Source organism: Plecotus auritus (genome assembly GCF_963455305.1).
Source record: "Plecotus auritus genome assembly, chromosome: 6".
NCBI classification, from domain to species: Eukaryota; Metazoa; Chordata; class Mammalia; order Chiroptera; family Vespertilionidae; genus Plecotus; species Plecotus auritus.
Window position 1 is genome coordinate 34,209,333 of NC_137773.1, and position 18,559 is coordinate 34,227,891.

Genomic DNA, 18,559 nt, shown 5'->3' on the forward strand with positions numbered 1-18,559 from the left:
ATTTTCTAAATAGGTTAAGATTTTTTTTGCCTACTCAAGAGATTTTTGAGATTCAGCCTTCACTATATATATATATATATATATATATATATATATATATATATATATATATTAGATTAAGCTTTCCCCTAATGAAATTAGTAAAAGAACTATTTGCTCTCTGCTCCCCCCTGTTCAACAGACTGTCTTCCTGTGCAGTACCAGCTGCAACCCTGAGATACAATGGTGAAGGTTGGAGTGAACGGATTTGGCTATTTTGGGCGCCTAGACACTGGGGCTGCTTTTAACTCCAGCAAAGTGGATGTTGTCACCATCAATAATCCATTCATTGACATCAATTACATGGCCTACATGTTCCAGTGTAATTCTACTAATGGCAAGTTCAAAGGCACAGTCCAGGCTGAGAACTAGAAGTCTATTTCCATCTTCTAAGAGCGAGATCACACCAACATCAAATGGGGTGAAACTAATGCTGAATATGTTGTGGAGTCCACTGGCGTCTTCACTGCCTTAGAGAAGGCCCTGGGGGGCTCTTGGAGGGTAGAGCCAAGAGGGTCATCATCTCTGCCCCTTCTGCAGATACCTCCTCGCCAAGGTCATCCATGACAACTTTGGCATCATGACCACAGTCCATGCCCTCACTGACACCCAGAAGACCATAGATGGTCCCTCTGGGAATCTGTGGCATAATGTCCAAGGGGCAGCCCAGAAAATCATCCCTGCCTCTACTGGCACTGCCAAGGCTGTCAGCAAGGTCTTCCCTGAGTTGAATGCGAAGCTCACTAGCATGGCCTTACATATCCCCGCCCCCAATGTGTTGGTTGTGGATCTAACCTGCCGCCTGGAGAAAGTTGCCAAATATGATGACATCAAGAAGGTAGCAGGGATCGTGGGCCCCTTCAAGGGCATCTTAGGCTGAATTGAGGACTAGGTTGTGTCCTGCAACTTTAACAGTGATACCCACTCCTTTATCTGCGATGCTGGGGCCGGCATTGCCCTCAATAACCACTTTGTCCAGCTCATTTCCTGGTAAGACAGTGAATTTGGCTATAGTAACAGGGTGTTGGACTTTATGGTCCACATAACCTCAAGGAGTAAGAGCCCCTGGACCACCAGCCCCAGCGAGAGGAAAAGAGGCCCTCAGATACTGGGGAATCCTGCCCCAAGTCAATCCCCAAACACACTGAGAATCTCCTGACATCCACAGTTTTCATACCAGGCCCTCTGAAGAAGAGGAGGGACTTAGAAAGCCCTATTTTGTCTTGCACCATCAAGACACGTTCACTGTACCCAGCTAAAATAAGTAAATAAAAAGGAACTATTTGACTTTACTAAAAAATTAAAGCCATGCATTTTAAAATCACAAATGCCAACTAGTGTGTTTCTAACTGTGGAAAAACTTGCTGCTGTTGGCACCATATTCAAACACAGTATGAAGTCCCCCATAAACAGGGGGGATTATGAAATAAGCATTTCTAAATGGGTCAGGGTTAGTCATCACTGACAACATTGAGTCAAAGCCATTACCCTGTTTTGAAGAGTGAATAAAGTCAAGGGGATTGCGTAGAGATTTTGTTAACAATGTGTTCTATCTGATGTAAGATAGCCTTGTCTTGCACAGCCCTGTGGTTCTGAACTTATATTATTTCTTAAAACAGAGAAGAAAAAATGATTTTTAATCTGTTGCTTTTCACTTATGCTTTTCTAGTCAAAGCTTTATAGTGCAATGTCATTAAAATAAAATATAACATTGAATTGTGTTTTCTAACTTTGTAGATTACCTAGTGTTTAAAAGCTATAACTCAATTCTGCAAATACACTTCATTTTAAAAGAAAGAAATTAATGTATTGCCGTGTTTAAACATTTCATAGACTTATGTCGTTAATCTAGAGATAATTTTCTACAGTTGTTTTATTTATGAAAGGCAAGACCCTGTGTTGGTTGTCAGGACAGGTCTGGGATCATTGAGAAAAACAGGATCAGTCATTTGAATTATTTAATAAAAGTAGGTTAGTAGGTCACAGCTGATGATCCATCATTTTTAAGGGCATTTCAAAAAGTAGTCATTAGCAAATATGAAAATTTCTTAGTCTTTTGAACAAAAAAGAAAAACTTAACACTGAAATCATTTCTTTATAAAGAGCAATAAACTCTTTCAAGTTACTAAATTTTGATTTCCTTGTTTATGGAAAGTTTCCCTATATTAATTCCAAATCTTTGAAAAAACGACATATCTTGAGATTGAAAATTAGGAAAGCAGTAGTTTAACTTACTGGACTTAGAAATCCAAAGGGAGGGTTTTTTTTTTATAATTATTATTAATCAACTTAAGGAATATGCTGTATTGCCAGTCAATTACACTGAGATCATAAAGTAGAACAATTGTCAGAGGGAATAGAAAAAAATACTATAATATTTAATGGAAGTAATATTTAAAATGCCACATCATAGCAGTGGTCTGCCAGCAAACACACCAGTCAAGTACCCATACAGAAGCAGGGCAGCTCTTTGTTATAAATTATTAAGGAGACATTGAAAAAACAAGCTGAAAGACATCAGCAAGGCTTGTCAGTCAATGACAATGATAACCAATCCAGGACAAAGAACAGTGCAAAAATACAAACATCTGTGCAACACAGCTAGGTACTAGGGACAATAACGTTCACTACAGCTCACATCACTGCTGCACATACACACACCTGCAGTGAGGTTCCTGGATGGTAGTGTTAATTACAGTTATTACAACAGCAGAAATTAACACAGAGCACAGCATGTCTGGTTTATACAGTTTCCTGTATGGACTCCACGTATTGAGTAAAATTATAAAGCTCAACATTTGAAGAGTTCCATCTTCAAATCTTTCCTGTGAGTATTATTTGAGCCTTATGAAAAAAATGGGGTGAGGTATGCAAAACATCCTATATAATAAAAGCCTAATATGCAAGTTGAACGAATGGTGGAACAACCGGTGGAAAGACCTGTCACTATGACGCACACTGACCACCAGGGGGCAGACGCTCAACACAGCCCCCAGACTGCAGGCCCAGGCCAGCCAAGGCGGGTGCCAGTGGGGGGAACCCCCCTATCACCCTGCTGGTCACCCCACAGAGGCAGGGGGGTGGCAGGGCTGGTGAGCGGGCAGCGCCAGGCTGGCCAAGGCAGGTGCCAGCAGGCCCCCCTCCCCAATTACCCCACAGATTGGTCCTGATTGTTGGCCAGGCCTACGGACCCTACCCATGCAGGAATTTTGTATACCGGGCCTCAAGTGTACAAATAAAAGTCTAAATGAAACGACTTTCCTGACCACATGCATATCCAGCACTTGGAGTGGTGTGGGCTCTAAGATGGGCTTTGAGGAAAAGTCCAGACTTTTGAGAATACAGAAAGCTCCAGATTTAGGAGGAGTGATTTTCTTACAGAAGAAGGGAGCAGATCTCTTGTGTGAGAGTTGGAGCTATTTTCTTTCGTGATTTGTAGCCTATGTATTCAGTTTGGGTTGTGTCCTAGTAAAAGAGTATATTTTAGATCCCAAAATGAACGGCGTCCCGTTCAGCCAGGGGTGAACCTGAAGAGGGGAGGTGAAGGATTAAAGAAGACAGACAAGAGAATACAGGGGGGTTCACTTATGCCTGGATGAGGACACAATGACACTGCCTGCAAGCCGAAGCTTTATTTTATAGTCAGAGCACACAAAGCAAAACAAGGGGAGTGGTCAACATGTTTACAACGTTCTTGTGAGTTTCACCTTGTTTTGGCAGCACTGCTGTGCTGTGAAGCGAACGTGAGAGAACGACCACTGGAGTCCAGACCAAATTAAAATTTAGGGAGCCTTTATTAGCTGGCCGGCCGGCCAGCCAGCCGGCGACTGCTCTGCCTTTCTCCACGCAGGGAGTCCAGAGAGCAGCCCCGATTCTTTGTGCAGGACCACTTTTAAGCACATTAACCACATCCTGTTTTTGCAGAGCAAGTAACCCAAGACAAAACAGTTTTTCCTAAGCAATGTCAGGATCATGCCATTGACGACCATGTTATTCACAGGGTCATCCTATTCTTCAGAAAGCTGACAGTGTTCTATGAAAGAAGGCCTACTGTGCTGGGAAGGGTCCATGAGACCGTATCTCAAGGCCTGGCCTGGTGTCAGCACTGACAACTCGATCTGGGGCATAGTCCACGGCCTCTCTGGAATGGTAGTAGTAAGCATGCTCAAAAATTCCCACTCTCCAACATGCTGCACCTCCCACAGCCCATTAGCTACCTAGGAACAAGGGAGGACTGTAAGGTCAAGCTTAATTATGCTAGGAGGGCTCTGCCCTCCAAGCTGGGACTTGTTTGTGGCCCTGCCACAGGTCAGTCTGAGGCTTGACCCTATAGCCATGCCCTGCACCCAAATCCTTGTTAACCATTTTTGCCCTTATATTATTTTTTTTTAAAGAGGTTTACTTTTCAGAGAACACTTTGTTACTCATTTTTCTTTATCAACATCGATCAAACCTTCTTACCTTTAGGAAACTTTTCAAATCTCTGAAAGAAAATCACGACACCATCCACTGTTGAATGAAGTGTGTTTCATTAAAAGCAAATTGCTGTTGAGTCATAACCTGAAAGTGAGTGGTTACTTTTAGCAGAATAATTGCACAGGTGCTTCAAAAGAGAACCCAGTCAAACTTGTTATGCTGACGTATTTCCCTGTGTAACAGAGTTTTCATTTTCAATCCAAAAAAAATCACGAATATGAAACTTGTAGAATTACATGCATTTACAAGCAGTCAACTGCTTCACTGACTTCTGAATATAATTTAGTTGCATTTCCTTGAGTTAACTACCTGGAAAATTGTATTAAAACATTAATAAATCACAGTGTTTCTTATACAACATTCATAGCGTCCCTAGCCCTTTTCCTAACTATTCTCAGTATGGAGTTTGAACATTATCCACCCATAAAAGGTAATGGATCTGAGCAAAAGGTCCTTTTCACAAACCTATATGTTCATGTTGACCAATGTCACCCCAAACAATTTAATAAAATTTTTTTAAAAAAGTATAGTTGGCATACAATATTGTATTCATTTCAGGTGTATAATACAGTAAGTTGATATTTATATGCCTTACGATGTGATCATCACGATAAGTCTATTAACCATCTACGTCTGTGCCTACCATATAGTAGCCAGAGTAGTCCTGTTAGAATGTCAGCTCATGTCACTCCTCTGCTAGAAACCTTCCAATTGTGTCCTCACTCAGAGTAAAAGCCACCCCTTTTAAGGACCTAAGAAACCTTCTCTCAATCTTTTTATCCCCCACTCCATTTCTTTGACTTCATCTTCTGCTGCCTCCTCCTTCCCTCCTTCACTCTAATCATAAGGGACTCCTCCTCCCTGTTCCTCAAATCCTCCAGGTACTCTGCCCTGGGGCCTTTGTACTTACTTTTCCCTCTACCTAGAATGCTCTTTCCACAGGTATCTACAACGCTTACTCTGTATTCTCCTAAGGGCTTTACTCACATGCCACCTGCTTTTTGTCTCCTTAGTATAACCACTATATACTGCAATATGGTTTGCTTCTCTCCCACTAGAATGTAGGCTTCAGACAGGCAGAGGTGTTGGTCTGTTATGTTCACTGCTCTACCCTCATTACTTAGAATAGTGCGTGACACGTAGTGGGTACTCAGTGCATAACTACAGAGGGAATGAGTAAATGAATGTCTTGTCATCTCACAAAATTGGTCCAGTAGCCAGAAGATGGATGGATTGATAGAGACAGATGATTGATAGATAGATCGGTAGATCAATAGATTGATCGATCGATAGATAGATGATAGATAGATAATGGATAGAACAAGCCTATAGATAGGTTGTTATAACTTGTCACTACCTCTCCCACCCCTACTCTAGGGAAAGCAGCACAAGTTCCAGTATAGAATTACAAATAGAATTTTCCCATTTTAAGCTGAGGACAGCATATAATCATGTTTATGCATTTCACGTTTCTCAGAAATTAAGTATTAAATAATAACTTTCATTTGAACATCTTAAAATGTATTTTTTAAAAGAATACCATAATTACATGTAGTTATCCTTCACTATTATACATCAGTTAGCAGCAAGAGGCTTCATGGATTTAAGATCTCACTGGCTTTTGACACCTTCGTATTGGATGAGGACATGCAAGGGAAACCCAAGTAGCAGTTGGACATTTACAATATGCCGTTTAAACCTTAGAAAGTCTATCATTGCCTGGCTTATTCGCATAAGAAAAAAGTGAAATGATTCATCAGCCAGAGTGCTCTAAAAATGCCCATGTCAACAGAGTGTCATGGTGTCCTTGGGCCGTTACTTTAGTTACCTGGGTTCTTCCTGTCTACTCAGCATATCATGGTTGAGCATATTACTCAGGAAGGCTATGAAAAGGAAGTGGGGCTCACTCTTGGTGGTTAACCAAGTGTTTTCCTGAGGTCAGAGTGTGAGTGACACATGTGCTCTGTGCTGACCACACTTATAAGGTAAAGATAAGTGTTCTTTCTGAGACTGAGCTCCCACAAAGTTGCCAAATGCTTAGAGTGTGGTTTTGGTGCCCTGGTCTCCTAATGGCATGCCTCCTAGCATCCTAAACCCCCTCTTCAAATGCCCAGGACCCTTCATCCTTTCAAAATTAGCACACAGGAAAGCTTTTGTTACAGCTTTAAAAAGTTGCCTCTTCCAAGGTGGTTATATGTCCTTTGGAGAGAACAAAGCCAGAAGCAAAACAAGTGTTGAAGTGAGGTGTCAGGGGTGAAGTTTCAGGCATCAGTAAGCCAGGTCCAGCCTCTGTGTTTTAGGGAGCAGGACTCTGACTGCCCATGCCCTGAAGATAAAGTTGAGTAGGACAGACACAATCCCGGACTCCAAGTATATCCAGCATCCAAGTGCTACACTTAAAATAAACTGCCCCACAAGTCTTAACGTCTGAAAGAAATGCCAACAGGTCTTAAGTCGTGTATGTACCATCTTCTGGAGGATCTCAGAAGTCATTTAGTCTAACTCTCTCATTTTATAGGTGAGGAAATAAAGGTTCCAAAAAGTTAACTGCTGTCCTGTGATCTCCGCAGTATACATTCTATGTCTTGCTTTTGTGTGTGCTTAGAAATGACTGAGTGCATTTCTTGCAAAAGGTCTTGTAATTCAGCATAGTCCTTCTGCATATCTTCCTAGTCTAAAGTAGTGATATTTGACTGAGCTTGTCAGCCAGAATGCTCTAAAAATGCCCTTGTTCTAAGAATGCAAATAATAGAAACTATTAAGGAGATTTTCGAGTTGGGCCCAGGAGGAACTAATTTATTCCTAGACCTGCTTCTAAACTGAAGTAATGCCATGACCATATGCACCAAATGGTAAATCAGTGTTACCTGCTTGACCAAAGAAAAATCAAGGTGGTATGGAGAGGACACTGGTTGGGAGAGGGTAGGTGTGAGTTTTAGCCCAGCCTTCATCACAATCTGGCCATAGAAACCTAAGGTAAAATGCCTCTTGAGCTCAGTGTCTCCTCATCTGTCAAAGGCTTGGAGAAGCAGATTGTCTGGAAAGGCTGAGAGCACACATGTGTTATCCCAAATCTTTCTAGCTTCTTTCTGTAGCCAGAACAATGGACACCAGGGCAGGAACCTAGAAGATCGCTCCTCCAAACCAATTTCAGAGGAAGACATGTGACCCATACTTGGCCAATGATAGTACCGACTCCCAAGCAACATAAATAGGTCCAAAGGATAGCCATGTGACCAATGCAGACCCAATCCAAGTTCTCCCTTCAGCTTGGTTTACAGATCTTGGGAAATAGAGGTCCTTCTCTAAAGTGAATCAGCTGAGATGATGCAAGCGTGAAGTTACAGAGGCTACTTCCCTTGGGCCAATAGAGGCCAACACAGAGATCATCAGAGCTGAGAGAAAGACATGTTCTAGTGACGCTGTCTGATTCCTGGATCTAGCCATGCCTGAAAATATTTGAGTTGAGACTCTTCCTTCCTTCCTTCCTTCCTTCCTTCCTTCCTTCCTTCCTTCCTTCCTTCCTTCCTTCCTAGCTTTAGCTAGACTTTCCATTTTTGATTAAAAGAACCCTGATAATCATCCTCTAATTTTTCAAATGAGGAAAGTGAGGCTCAATGGAGGGAGTGTGACTGACTCAAGGTCACACAGCACATTGGGGACAAAATTTGGACTTGAAATCAAAGCTACTGATTTTCATTCCAATGAATTTTCTTCCACACTGAGCTTTATATACTATATCTTGTAAATTATTCAATATTTTCTGAATGATAATACAGGTCTTTTCCCCTACCATGTTACATCAGGGAAAAATCCATTCATTTAAGCAAAAGATGGTGTTTACTGTGTTCTATAGGCACAGCAATAGGGTCTTTCATAAATGTGATATGTAGTTGCCTCACAATGGGTTTCATGCATAGTTGAAAATTGGTAGATGTAGATGAAGGAGGAAAGGGAGGGAGGGAGGGAGGAATATTAAGAAAAAAAGTAGAGTGGGCTTCAAGTAAAAATTAATTCTTTTTTTTTTACTGTTCAATAGAGTTTATATTAATAACTAGTATCTTATACTAGTAGTGATCTTAAGATATGTCCATGAAATCTAGTCTACTGTGAAACTACTGTTTTTCCTAAATTGAACAGAGGAAACTATAAGAAGAGAAACTTTAAGTCAGAGCCTGAGACCACAAGCCTGTCTTCATAGGACTGGATATTAGGAGCAAATGAGGTAACAGAAGATGATGACACTTGATAAATGTCCTAATTGTTGTAGTTCCATGAACTGTTTACAACAGGGCTCAGTCATGATCAGTAATATTCCTTTATAAGGGCTGACTATTAGAGTAAATTGTGTGAAAGTGGGCAGTTCCTGGCCTTAGTAATGCAGTGAATACTGATGTATTCAAAAACCTGAACACTTGATGATGAATAGATGTTAAGATTATTCTGTTTGAATTATTGTTTAGTATATGTTATATCATTCTTTGTGATCAGAATTTTTGAACCACAAACAGGATGTAGACAAATGGTGAATAAAAAAGTTTCAGAGTCAGAAAATAAGATGGGCATCAAGATAATTTGTTTTGCATTGGTTTCTAAAAGTACTCACTTCTTTAAAACTTGCTCTTTTCTACTTTTAAATTCAGTCATGAAAGACACCCCAAAAGATTTCTTAGTATCATAAATCACACAAATGAAGGGCATGGTTTACCATGTGATATTTAGTTAAAATTTATACATTATAAAAAGGAAAGGGGGAGATATTTCACTATCATCCTCATTGAACTAGAAGCATGTAGTATACTATGTGAGTTACTTATTAAATAAGGTTTTCTGTAGGTAAGAAATCTTTAGACTAATTCATATGGTAATCTAGACCAGCGGTCACCAACCTTTCGGACCTCATGGACCACCAATTGGCAATCGCTGATCTAGTCTCAATTATAGATGGTTCTCATCAATAGTTTTGTATTTCAAGCAGAATACTTTATAGCAACTATTTTTGAACTTCTGAAACATTAAAAAAACCTTTATATTGTTCATTGGCTTATTGTGTTTATTCTTCCATGTGTATGTCTTTGAGCTCACGTCACTGTCTCTAGGAGAAATACCCAAGTCTTGGCTTTTCTGGACAGCAATCTGCAGTCTTTTTTATGAAACACAATAGCACCATATGCAATTTTCACCATTGATTCTTTAATACAAGCATTCATTCTACAAATATCTGCCATTCACTGTTTAAGACTCTGAAAACAGAGGTGGGCCAGACAGAAATGGTCCCTGTTTTTGAAATTGTTATTTTTGTGTGAGACAGAGGAGACAAGCAAATGAATAAATGAAAAAGATTATTTTAGAGGTTGATAAATGTTATCAAGAAAACAAAACAGGTAATATGACAGAGGGTATGGGAGGAGGGCAATATAAATAGGGACATTTAGGACAATCCTTACCAAGGAGGTGACAACTGACCCCAAACTCGAATGACAAGAAGGAGCCAGCGTGCATTTTCCAGTGCAAGAGAACAGCAAGAGCACAAAGAGCAGACTGACATCATGTAGGAGGTGAAGAGGGAAGCTGACTGGGAGGGAGCGTGGTGAGTGAGGCTGGAGATGGAAGCAGGGTCCCAGCATGAAGAGCACCGTGGGCCATGGGGAGGCTGAAACTTTGTTCTAAGGGTTTAGGCAAGACACCGAGGGTCTTCAAGCAGAGCAGTGACATATGATTCATGTTTTTTAAAAAGCCACTCTGGTATCTGGTGGATAACGGATCAGAGGGACAAGCACAGAGTGAGGAGGGCTGCTGGCTGTGTTTTTGTAGGTTGGGTGCCACACAGGGTACCAGGCAGAACAGATGTGTGGGGGTTGAAATCCAGCCTTTGTGCTATTCACCAAGCCCTGTGTTGAGCACGGATCTGCATTCACCTGTAGAAAGGGGTATTTTTCATCAAACACATGTGCCATAGGGGCAGGAAGCAGCCTCAGGAGTGAGAACAAGAAGGAGGATATCACAATAATCTTTGCAAGGATAATAGTCATGATGGAGGAGAGAAGTGGGTTTAGGATATGTCTAGAGGTAGAGCTAACAGAGCGTGCTGATTGATTAGAAGTGAGTGAGAGGTGAGGGAAAAGGAGAAATCAACCATGAGCCTTAAACCTATGGGATATGGTGCTGTCACTGACTGAGGTAGGGAATGTTGGGAGTGGACTAGGTTTATTTATTTACTAGAGGCCTGGTGCACAAAATTCGTGCATGGGGTAGGGGTTGAGGGGTTGCTCAGCCCGGCCTGCACTCTCTTACAATCTGGGACCCCTCAGGGATGTCCGACTGCCAGTTTAGGCCCAATCGTGGAATTGAGCCTAAACTGGCAATCAGACATCCCTCTTGCAATCTGGGACCACTGGCTCCTAACCGCTCACCTGCCTGGCTGCCTGATCGCCCCTAACCACTCTGCCTGCCTGCCTCATTGCCCTTAACCCCTCTGACTGCCTGCCTGCCTGATCACCTCTAACCCCTCTGCCTGCCTGCCTGATGTCCCTAACCATTCTGCCTGCCTGCCTGATGCCCCTAACTGCTCACCTGCCTGCCTGATCACCCCTAACCACTCACCTGCCTGCCTGATCTCCCCTAACCAGATACAATTTAAGAGTTGTCAGCATGTGGATGGGGAAAAGGACTGAATAAGAACATCAAATTTATGATAGAGAAATCTGAGAGCCTGGAAGATAGTACTGGGACAATCCAGTCAGGAGAGGCTGGATTGGGGAAGAAGCCAGTGAGAGTCACTGAGAGGTAGTGCATGGAAGAGGAACACAGTTAAGAGCAAATGTGGTATCTCTAGGGCCACGAGAGGAATCAGTTTCCAGAGGAAGGGAGCACTCGATGGGATCAAATGTTCCCAAGAGGTCAAGCCTGTAAAAGGATCCTGACCCACCTGACCCTGTTCCTGACTCAGATCCTCAATTCTTCCTTAGAAGGATAATGAGGACAAGTTGAATAAAACAATTCCTTATCTAAAAGGACCGTTGGTAACAAAACTTCATAAAATCATGTCACCGTTCTTAATTAAGGTGATGCTCTATTCAGTGAATGCTGTGCTCTTTGAGCCAAACTGAAACCCAACCAGGATGACTGAAGTGATGAGCATTGGCCGCTGGGGATCCCCCGCTGTTACTGAGAACTTTCAGAGGTTCTCCACAGGATCCTCCAGTCAGCTCTTATGAAGCATCGTGACTGTTTCTTTCTTAGCTTTGCTTATCTTTTTCTGAAATCAACTTGGAAAACACATCAGTCTTTCATTCTTTCAGGCAGACACTAAAGCACATGGTTCTGTGGGTGAGGCCTCTGCTGGGAACCGATGCTTGGCATCCCAGATGTTCTGGAGGTGGTAGAATTGTAACCAGAGGGGGGCGGCTCTTTTCCACCAAAAAGAACAGTGAAACAAATCCTTGGGACATGCATGGTGCCAGTGTCCTGCTGCCTCTTCCCACCATTGCTCTGAGCTCCAGGTGCCTACCAGCCCTGTCCTGCCTTCACACTATTCACAGTATTCATTTTCTCTATTCCTTTTTACCTATTTAATAAAATTGAACATACCTAGACTATGGAAATAATAGTCTGTGAATAGTATGGTTAAGATCATTACTTTAATGGCCAGCCTGGGAGGCAGAATGTGATAATACAAAGAAAATTGGTTGAATCCTGGTTCTGCTTCTCACTAACTGAGTGAGCTTGGAAGTCTAAGTAACCTGGTAGGCTGGAGAGCGGGTAGTGAGAAATCTGGCCTCTAAGTTGGGCTGGTTTCTAGGACCTGTCATTAGCCATTGAGGAAGAGCGGGGTTTGCCATGATTGTGAGAAGACGGAGCCAGGAACCAAAGAGAGAGTCATTTTGATACATTCCATCCAAGGAAACGGGGTAGAAAGGTGGACACTGAGACAGAGGCCAATAGTTTGCATTTGAGGCTGACCAGATCATGTTAACAGATCTGAGAGGGTGCATAGAAGTGGATTCTACTACAATCCTAAATTGTTGATACATACAACCCTGTCCCCCCTTGAGACAGACTTTATTTGAGCTAAGGTGACGTTTCACCCAAGTAGCTCTCAGCATCCCTGTGCTGAACAAACTATTGGATCTCTAAGCTGATAAAAAAAAGTATACATCTTAATTTGTCCTTTATTTTTGTTAAGAATGAAAAGAAATTATATTGGCTTATACAGTCTCTGTCGGGACCCATCTCTGCTACCAGCCCTGATTATCTTTCTGAAGAGCTATTCATATGCATCAGCAGAGCAAAAAATTAGCAGATATATAAAAATACTCAGCAGTTTAAATGGAACATTCAGGGCAAATAACCCTGAGTGAAAAAGCACTTAATAAAAGAGCTTCTCCCTCACTTGTTTCCTGTGTGTATCTATACTTATAACTTTAATTTTACATTGCATTGAGGAAATAAGAGCAGGCTGTTATGGAAAGGAAGCAATATTTAATAATTCTTGAAGATAAAAAATATAATTGCACAACTGGAAAGACTAGAACCCCAGTAGCAATAAGCACAGTAGCTTTAATCTTGCCTTCTAATACCATTCTCCAATAAAAGGACCCGCACAGGAAATAGACAAGATGAGCGTGGAGCATCTTGTAATGCCAGAAAGTAATGCAGTATCAAAAAACAAAACAAAACAAAAGCCACAATGATGGGGTCAAAGGAGACACAAGAGGCAATGGAAACAGCTCCAAAATGGCCAAAGATGGAACAATTTGAGCAACAAAATAAATATAGCAGTATTGGATTGTAACCCAAAGTATAAAATATATATCTGTGAATCCACATTAATATAAACAATCAAAAAATAAATAAACGGCGAGACAAATCCCCCATGCAGAAGAATCCCAAATAACTCATGTGGATACCCAGCACTCAAGGAAGTGGGACATAACTCTTCGCTTCTTATATGTGCGCTGCGTATGGTGACTTCCAGCCAAAGAGCGCCGTGTGGCAGGGGCTGGGGTGCAGGGTGACACCTGACAAACACTGCCTCAGCCAGATGATCAAGGTCAATATCCAGAGGGATCGGTCATGTTGATATATGTACCGTTGATATTTTATGATGAAAACTGCACTTTATATTATGGTCTTCCTCCCAAAACACATAAACCCAGTCTATTCATGAGAAAAACATCAGGCAAATCCCAATTTAGGGACATTCTGCAAAGTACCTGACCAGTGCTCCTCAAAACTGTCAAGTTCATAAAAGACAGAGTCTGATAAATTGCCACAGTCAAGAGGAGCCCGAAGAGACATGGTGACTGAGTGTAATGTGGTGAACGTGGTGACCCAAATGGGATCCTGGAACAGAATAAGGACAATGAGTAAAAACTAAGGAAATCTGAATGAGGTAAGGACTCTAGCTAATAATAAGGTGTCAAGATTGGGTCATTAATTGTAACAAATGTGAGATGTTAATGATAGGGAAAACTAGATGTGGGGTATACAGGAAATTTCTGTACTATATTCACAATTGTTTTGTAAATCTTAAACTGTTCTAAATAAAAACGGAATTAAAGATTAGAAAGAAAAGATGGAGAGGTACTTCAGTGAAGTTTGGGGAGAGTAGGCCAGAACCATAACCTGGATTTGGGGTCTGGCAGTGGGTATCAGATTTGAGAGAAAGACATGCTAGGTGGCTCTGTCTAGGGTGGAACTTCAGTGGAAATGAATGTTTTAGTGGAATTTTTAATTAATTTAATTTTAGTGGAAAATTGAAAGGCCATTTTATATAGCTTTGTCATTTGTATATCATCTTCCTGCCTCCTTTTTATAAAAACAGTGCAAGGCGGTTCTTATGAGCTTGTTACATACTTTTTGGAATGCATATTGAACTTTAAAAAACGTTAAAATTAAAATATTTGTTGGGGGAAAGAACCTAAATAGAGACTGTTAAACAATGGGTTGGATTCTTCAGATAATTGAATTGCAAAAAGATCCAATCCTAAAGTTCCCCAGAAATCAGAAATAAAAACAACAAAAGCAAAGGTATGAAAAATAAGTTTAGGAGATTTCAACATATGTACAATAGAAATTATAGGAGGGCGAGAAAGGAGATTGGAGATCAAAAAAAGAATAGAAAATATTTTTTTTACTGGAGAAAGCGTGTGATCTTAAGATCAAATAGGCAACGGGCAGGAATAAAAAAGAATGAGCACAACTAGACAACTTCTGGTGAAGAAACAAAAAGGCTCCCTACAGAGGCCAAAACAACAGGAACTTCATCAAAGAAGAAAGCAAAACTGACATTACATATTATTAAGAAATTAATAAGAGTGGGCAAACTACATACCCAACTCTGCGTGATGCTGCCCAGGCTGTGCTCAAAAGAAAATGGCTCCTTCTCGAGCAATAAATAGCTATGTGATCCTGGGCAAGTCATTTAGCTTTGTAAAGCTTCAGTTTCTCATCATCTATAATAATAAAAGCAAAATATCCTAATTACACTACACGTCCTTCCGGACGACCTTCCAGACGAAGCTGGGCTGTGAGGGAAGCCCGGGTTCCGTGTGCCAGAGGGAAGCTGGTGCCGGCAGTTGGGGGAAGGAAGGCCTACTCTTGCACGAATTTCGTGCATCAAGCCTCTAGTTCAGCCTTGGGCAAACTACGGCCCGCGGGCCTGATCCGGCTGTTCTATCCGGTTCTCTTGCTCTCCCCTCCGCTCCTTTACTTTGAATTTATATTAGTTCACACAAACACTCCATCCATGCTTTTGTTCTGGCCCTCCGGTCCAGTTTAAGAACCCATTGTGGCCCTCGAGTCAAAAAGTTTGCCCACCCCTGCTCTAGTTAAATAAGAGTTCCTCCTTGGTCACAGCCTGTTCAGCTGCAGCCTGCTCTTTCTTCCTTTTCAGTCCCTTCAGGGTCTCCAGGCAAATCAGATCCTGGGTGACTCCCCCCCACCCCCCGCCCCACCCCCGTGCGCAGAATTTCCAGCTCAGCATCAGCACACTGACCCGCGGAGTGAGCCCCCTGTTGTTGCAAGGCTGATGATGTCCAAATGGCACTGAGGAGTCTGTTACACAGAGCAATGGTGGGCAGGTTAACCCAAGACACCTGTGTGAGAGGCTGGTGGTCAGCCCTGGGATCAGGGCTCCCGGAGGCGGCTGGATCTGGCTAGTGAAGTGCCCAGCAATAGAGTGGCTCCAGTGGCAGCAGCAAACTTCAGCACAGCCCACGGGAGGACGTGGCAGAGCAACATCAGGCAGATTTTCAACAGCATCAAAGGCACGAGCTGCCATTGGAAGCCTCTCCCGGGTTCCCTTCAGATTCTGATGCAGACACCATCACTCTTCCTTTGTCCATGGGCTGTTTCATTTGGAGGTCAGGATTGGTGCCACCTAAGTGAGTTCCTGCTGCAAGGACTTTGAGGACATCCTCCTCCTTCATTTTCAGGACATCGAGGGCTCCGGATATGGAGAAAGATGTTACAACAGAAATCCAGAACAGCGCCACAGGCACCCCTCTCGGGGTAGCGCAGAAAGACCGGCAGGTGATGTGTTAGTGATTAATGATTATTGTCGCAGCCGTTAAGGAATGTGGTTCTTGGCTCACAGGAGAAGCCCATTACTTTATCTATACACCAATAATAACCAGTTAGGAAATAAAGCCTGCACACAATAGCTACTAAAATAGAGGCCCTTTCTGTTCCATCTGCTTGTATGTTCTTCCCCATAAAGTGCTTAACATATTACCTTGCATATAAGAGTTCAACAGATTCTAGGGCCTTCCCCCGTGTGATCCTGAGTTCTCATTCCTTCTTAATTAGATGGCCTCCAATAAATTGGGCGCAGCAAAGGGGGGGTCCCATAGTCTCTGACAAATACAAAGGCAGTTTTCAGATAATGATGGTATGTGAGGGTATAAAAATTCCATTTACAAGGATGGTCCAGATTGTTTGTTGTGCATGGACAGGGAGGAGTAGCGGGAAGGTGTCTGGAGCTCTAGAAATGATGTGGGAGCCGAACAGAGCACCGTCAGCCCTATGTCCACAGGGCCCAGAACTTGCTTAGGAGGGATGTGAGGCAAGAGGCGCAGGACCCCAGCTAGAAGTCACACTCCCTGGGAAGAAGCTCCTGTGGGGAGGACAGCGCATCCCACGGGGCTTGCCCATCCCATTGGTTGGGAAATACCAATCGACTTCGGCATAACTATTTGATTAAGAAATTAATACTTGAGGGTTCTCATAATTAGTTATCTCTTGGCTGTTTAGAGAAAAACGCAGAATGGGTTTTACTTAGAAATTTCATGCCATTTTGTGTGTGTCATTTTGTGTTGTGACTTTCCCAGAACAATTAACTATTTTGTTTTATTCCTAAAGAAGTAATTCATGACACATGGGTTTTTTATCACAAAATAAAAATGTCATATGTTATCTTTGGAACAAAATAAATGAGTTGAGTATTGTCATTTATTGTAAAATATGCTATCTAGACTAAATCTTGGTAAGCATCCCACTCTCCAATCTTCTTGATATTTAAAATAATGAGTAATTAATTTCTGAGCTTGGTTTATGTTTTCTGCAGGAGGTCATTTGCATACTTACATTTTGATATTGAAAAAAAATCCTAGAAGCTAAACCTCAAAAGTTGTCGCTTGCCTAGATAAACATCTGCTGTCCTAATGGTGTTTTGAACTGCTGAACTACCATTTAAATATTCTTAATCTTTTTTTATAACTGAGTAGGTGGGGAAGTGGGCAGGAATTGTAGAGCATAGTCACCTAACTCTGTCTCATCCTTTACAGCAGTGGTTCTCAACCTTCCTAATGCTGCGACCCTTTAATACAGTTCCTCATGTTGTGGTGACCCCCAACCATAAAATTATTTTCATTGCTACTTCATAACTGTAATTTTGCTACTGTTATGAATCATAATGTAAATATCTGTGTTTTCCGGTGGTCTTAGGCGACCCTGCTAGCGGTTCTCAACCTGTGGGTTCTCAACCTGTGGGTCGTGACCCACAGGTTAAGAACCACTGCTGTAGAGCCTAAGACCATCGGAAAACACAGATATTTACATTACAATTCACAACAGTAGCAAAATTACAGTTATGAAGTAGCAATGAAAATAATTTTATGGTTGGGGTCACCACAACATGAGGAACTGTATTAAAGGGTCGCGGCATTAGAAAGGTTGAGAACCACTGCTTTACAGCATTGGAGTTCCCACAATGGACATGCCTTCCTCACGCAGTTTCTATCAGAACTGAAAGGGAGAAGAGGCTGAAAAGCACTTCAACATTCTCAAGGGGCTACACAACAAGCATGTTTACATGGCTCATTGTTTAATCATTTGTGAAATGCTTTCCTTGCTCAGGTTTTTAAAATGTTGTTTCTATTTTTTGTTACGGATCCACTGGGAACATCTATTGGTCACTTCATAAATAATATAAATTTAAGGATCTTTTTTAAAAAAATGAAATTTGTCATTCATTTATCTAAGCCGTAATTCCTGAGCACTTAATCTAAGCCTGGAAATATAGTAGTGAACAAGAATCAGTTGTCATGTTGGCTGACATCGAACTAATATCCCCTCAGGAGGAGTAGATATCAAGGCAGAATCATGAAGATGGCAATGATTCCTGTGGTCAGGGAGGGCTTCATGGAGGAGATGGAGGAGGCGGCATTTGGATTGAGACCTCAAGGATGAGAATGGATGCACATGGAAGAAGTGAGGAAGAACAGTCCAGGCAGAACTTAGCAGGAACAAAGGCCTGGAGGCTGGAATTAGAAAGAAACCACTGTGACTGGAGGGTGATAGGGAAGGTGGAAGCAGAACATGAGCAGGGTATGACAGAGACCAGCCCAAATTCCCAATAAACTTGGCTCATTCCTGAGGAAGCATCCCGAATGGAATGCTCCCATCCTTCCATGAGGTAGGACTGGGCCATCCGCCCCCGGTTCCTGTGCAGGTGAGGGTTGGCGGTACACTGATGCTTGGAAAGGCTGGGTAACCTGCCCAAGGACAGTGTGCCCTGATCACCTTTCCCTGCACCAGCTCG

At 42.1% G+C, this 18,559-nt stretch overlaps 1 protein-coding gene across 1 annotated transcript; it reads left to right on the forward strand.

Moving 5' to 3' along the window:
• Positions 1 to 222: 222 nt before the first annotated feature.
• Positions 223 to 919, forward strand: LOC308250721 (glyceraldehyde-3-phosphate dehydrogenase-like; the record flags this gene model as incomplete). Its single annotated transcript, XM_080673409.1, has 2 exons — positions 223 to 380; positions 580 to 919. The coding sequence occupies 2 exons, from the start codon at positions 223 to 225 to the stop codon at positions 917 to 919; spliced, it is 498 nt and encodes a 165-aa protein (XP_080529535.1).
• Between the last annotated feature and the right edge of the window lie 17,640 nt (positions 920 to 18,559).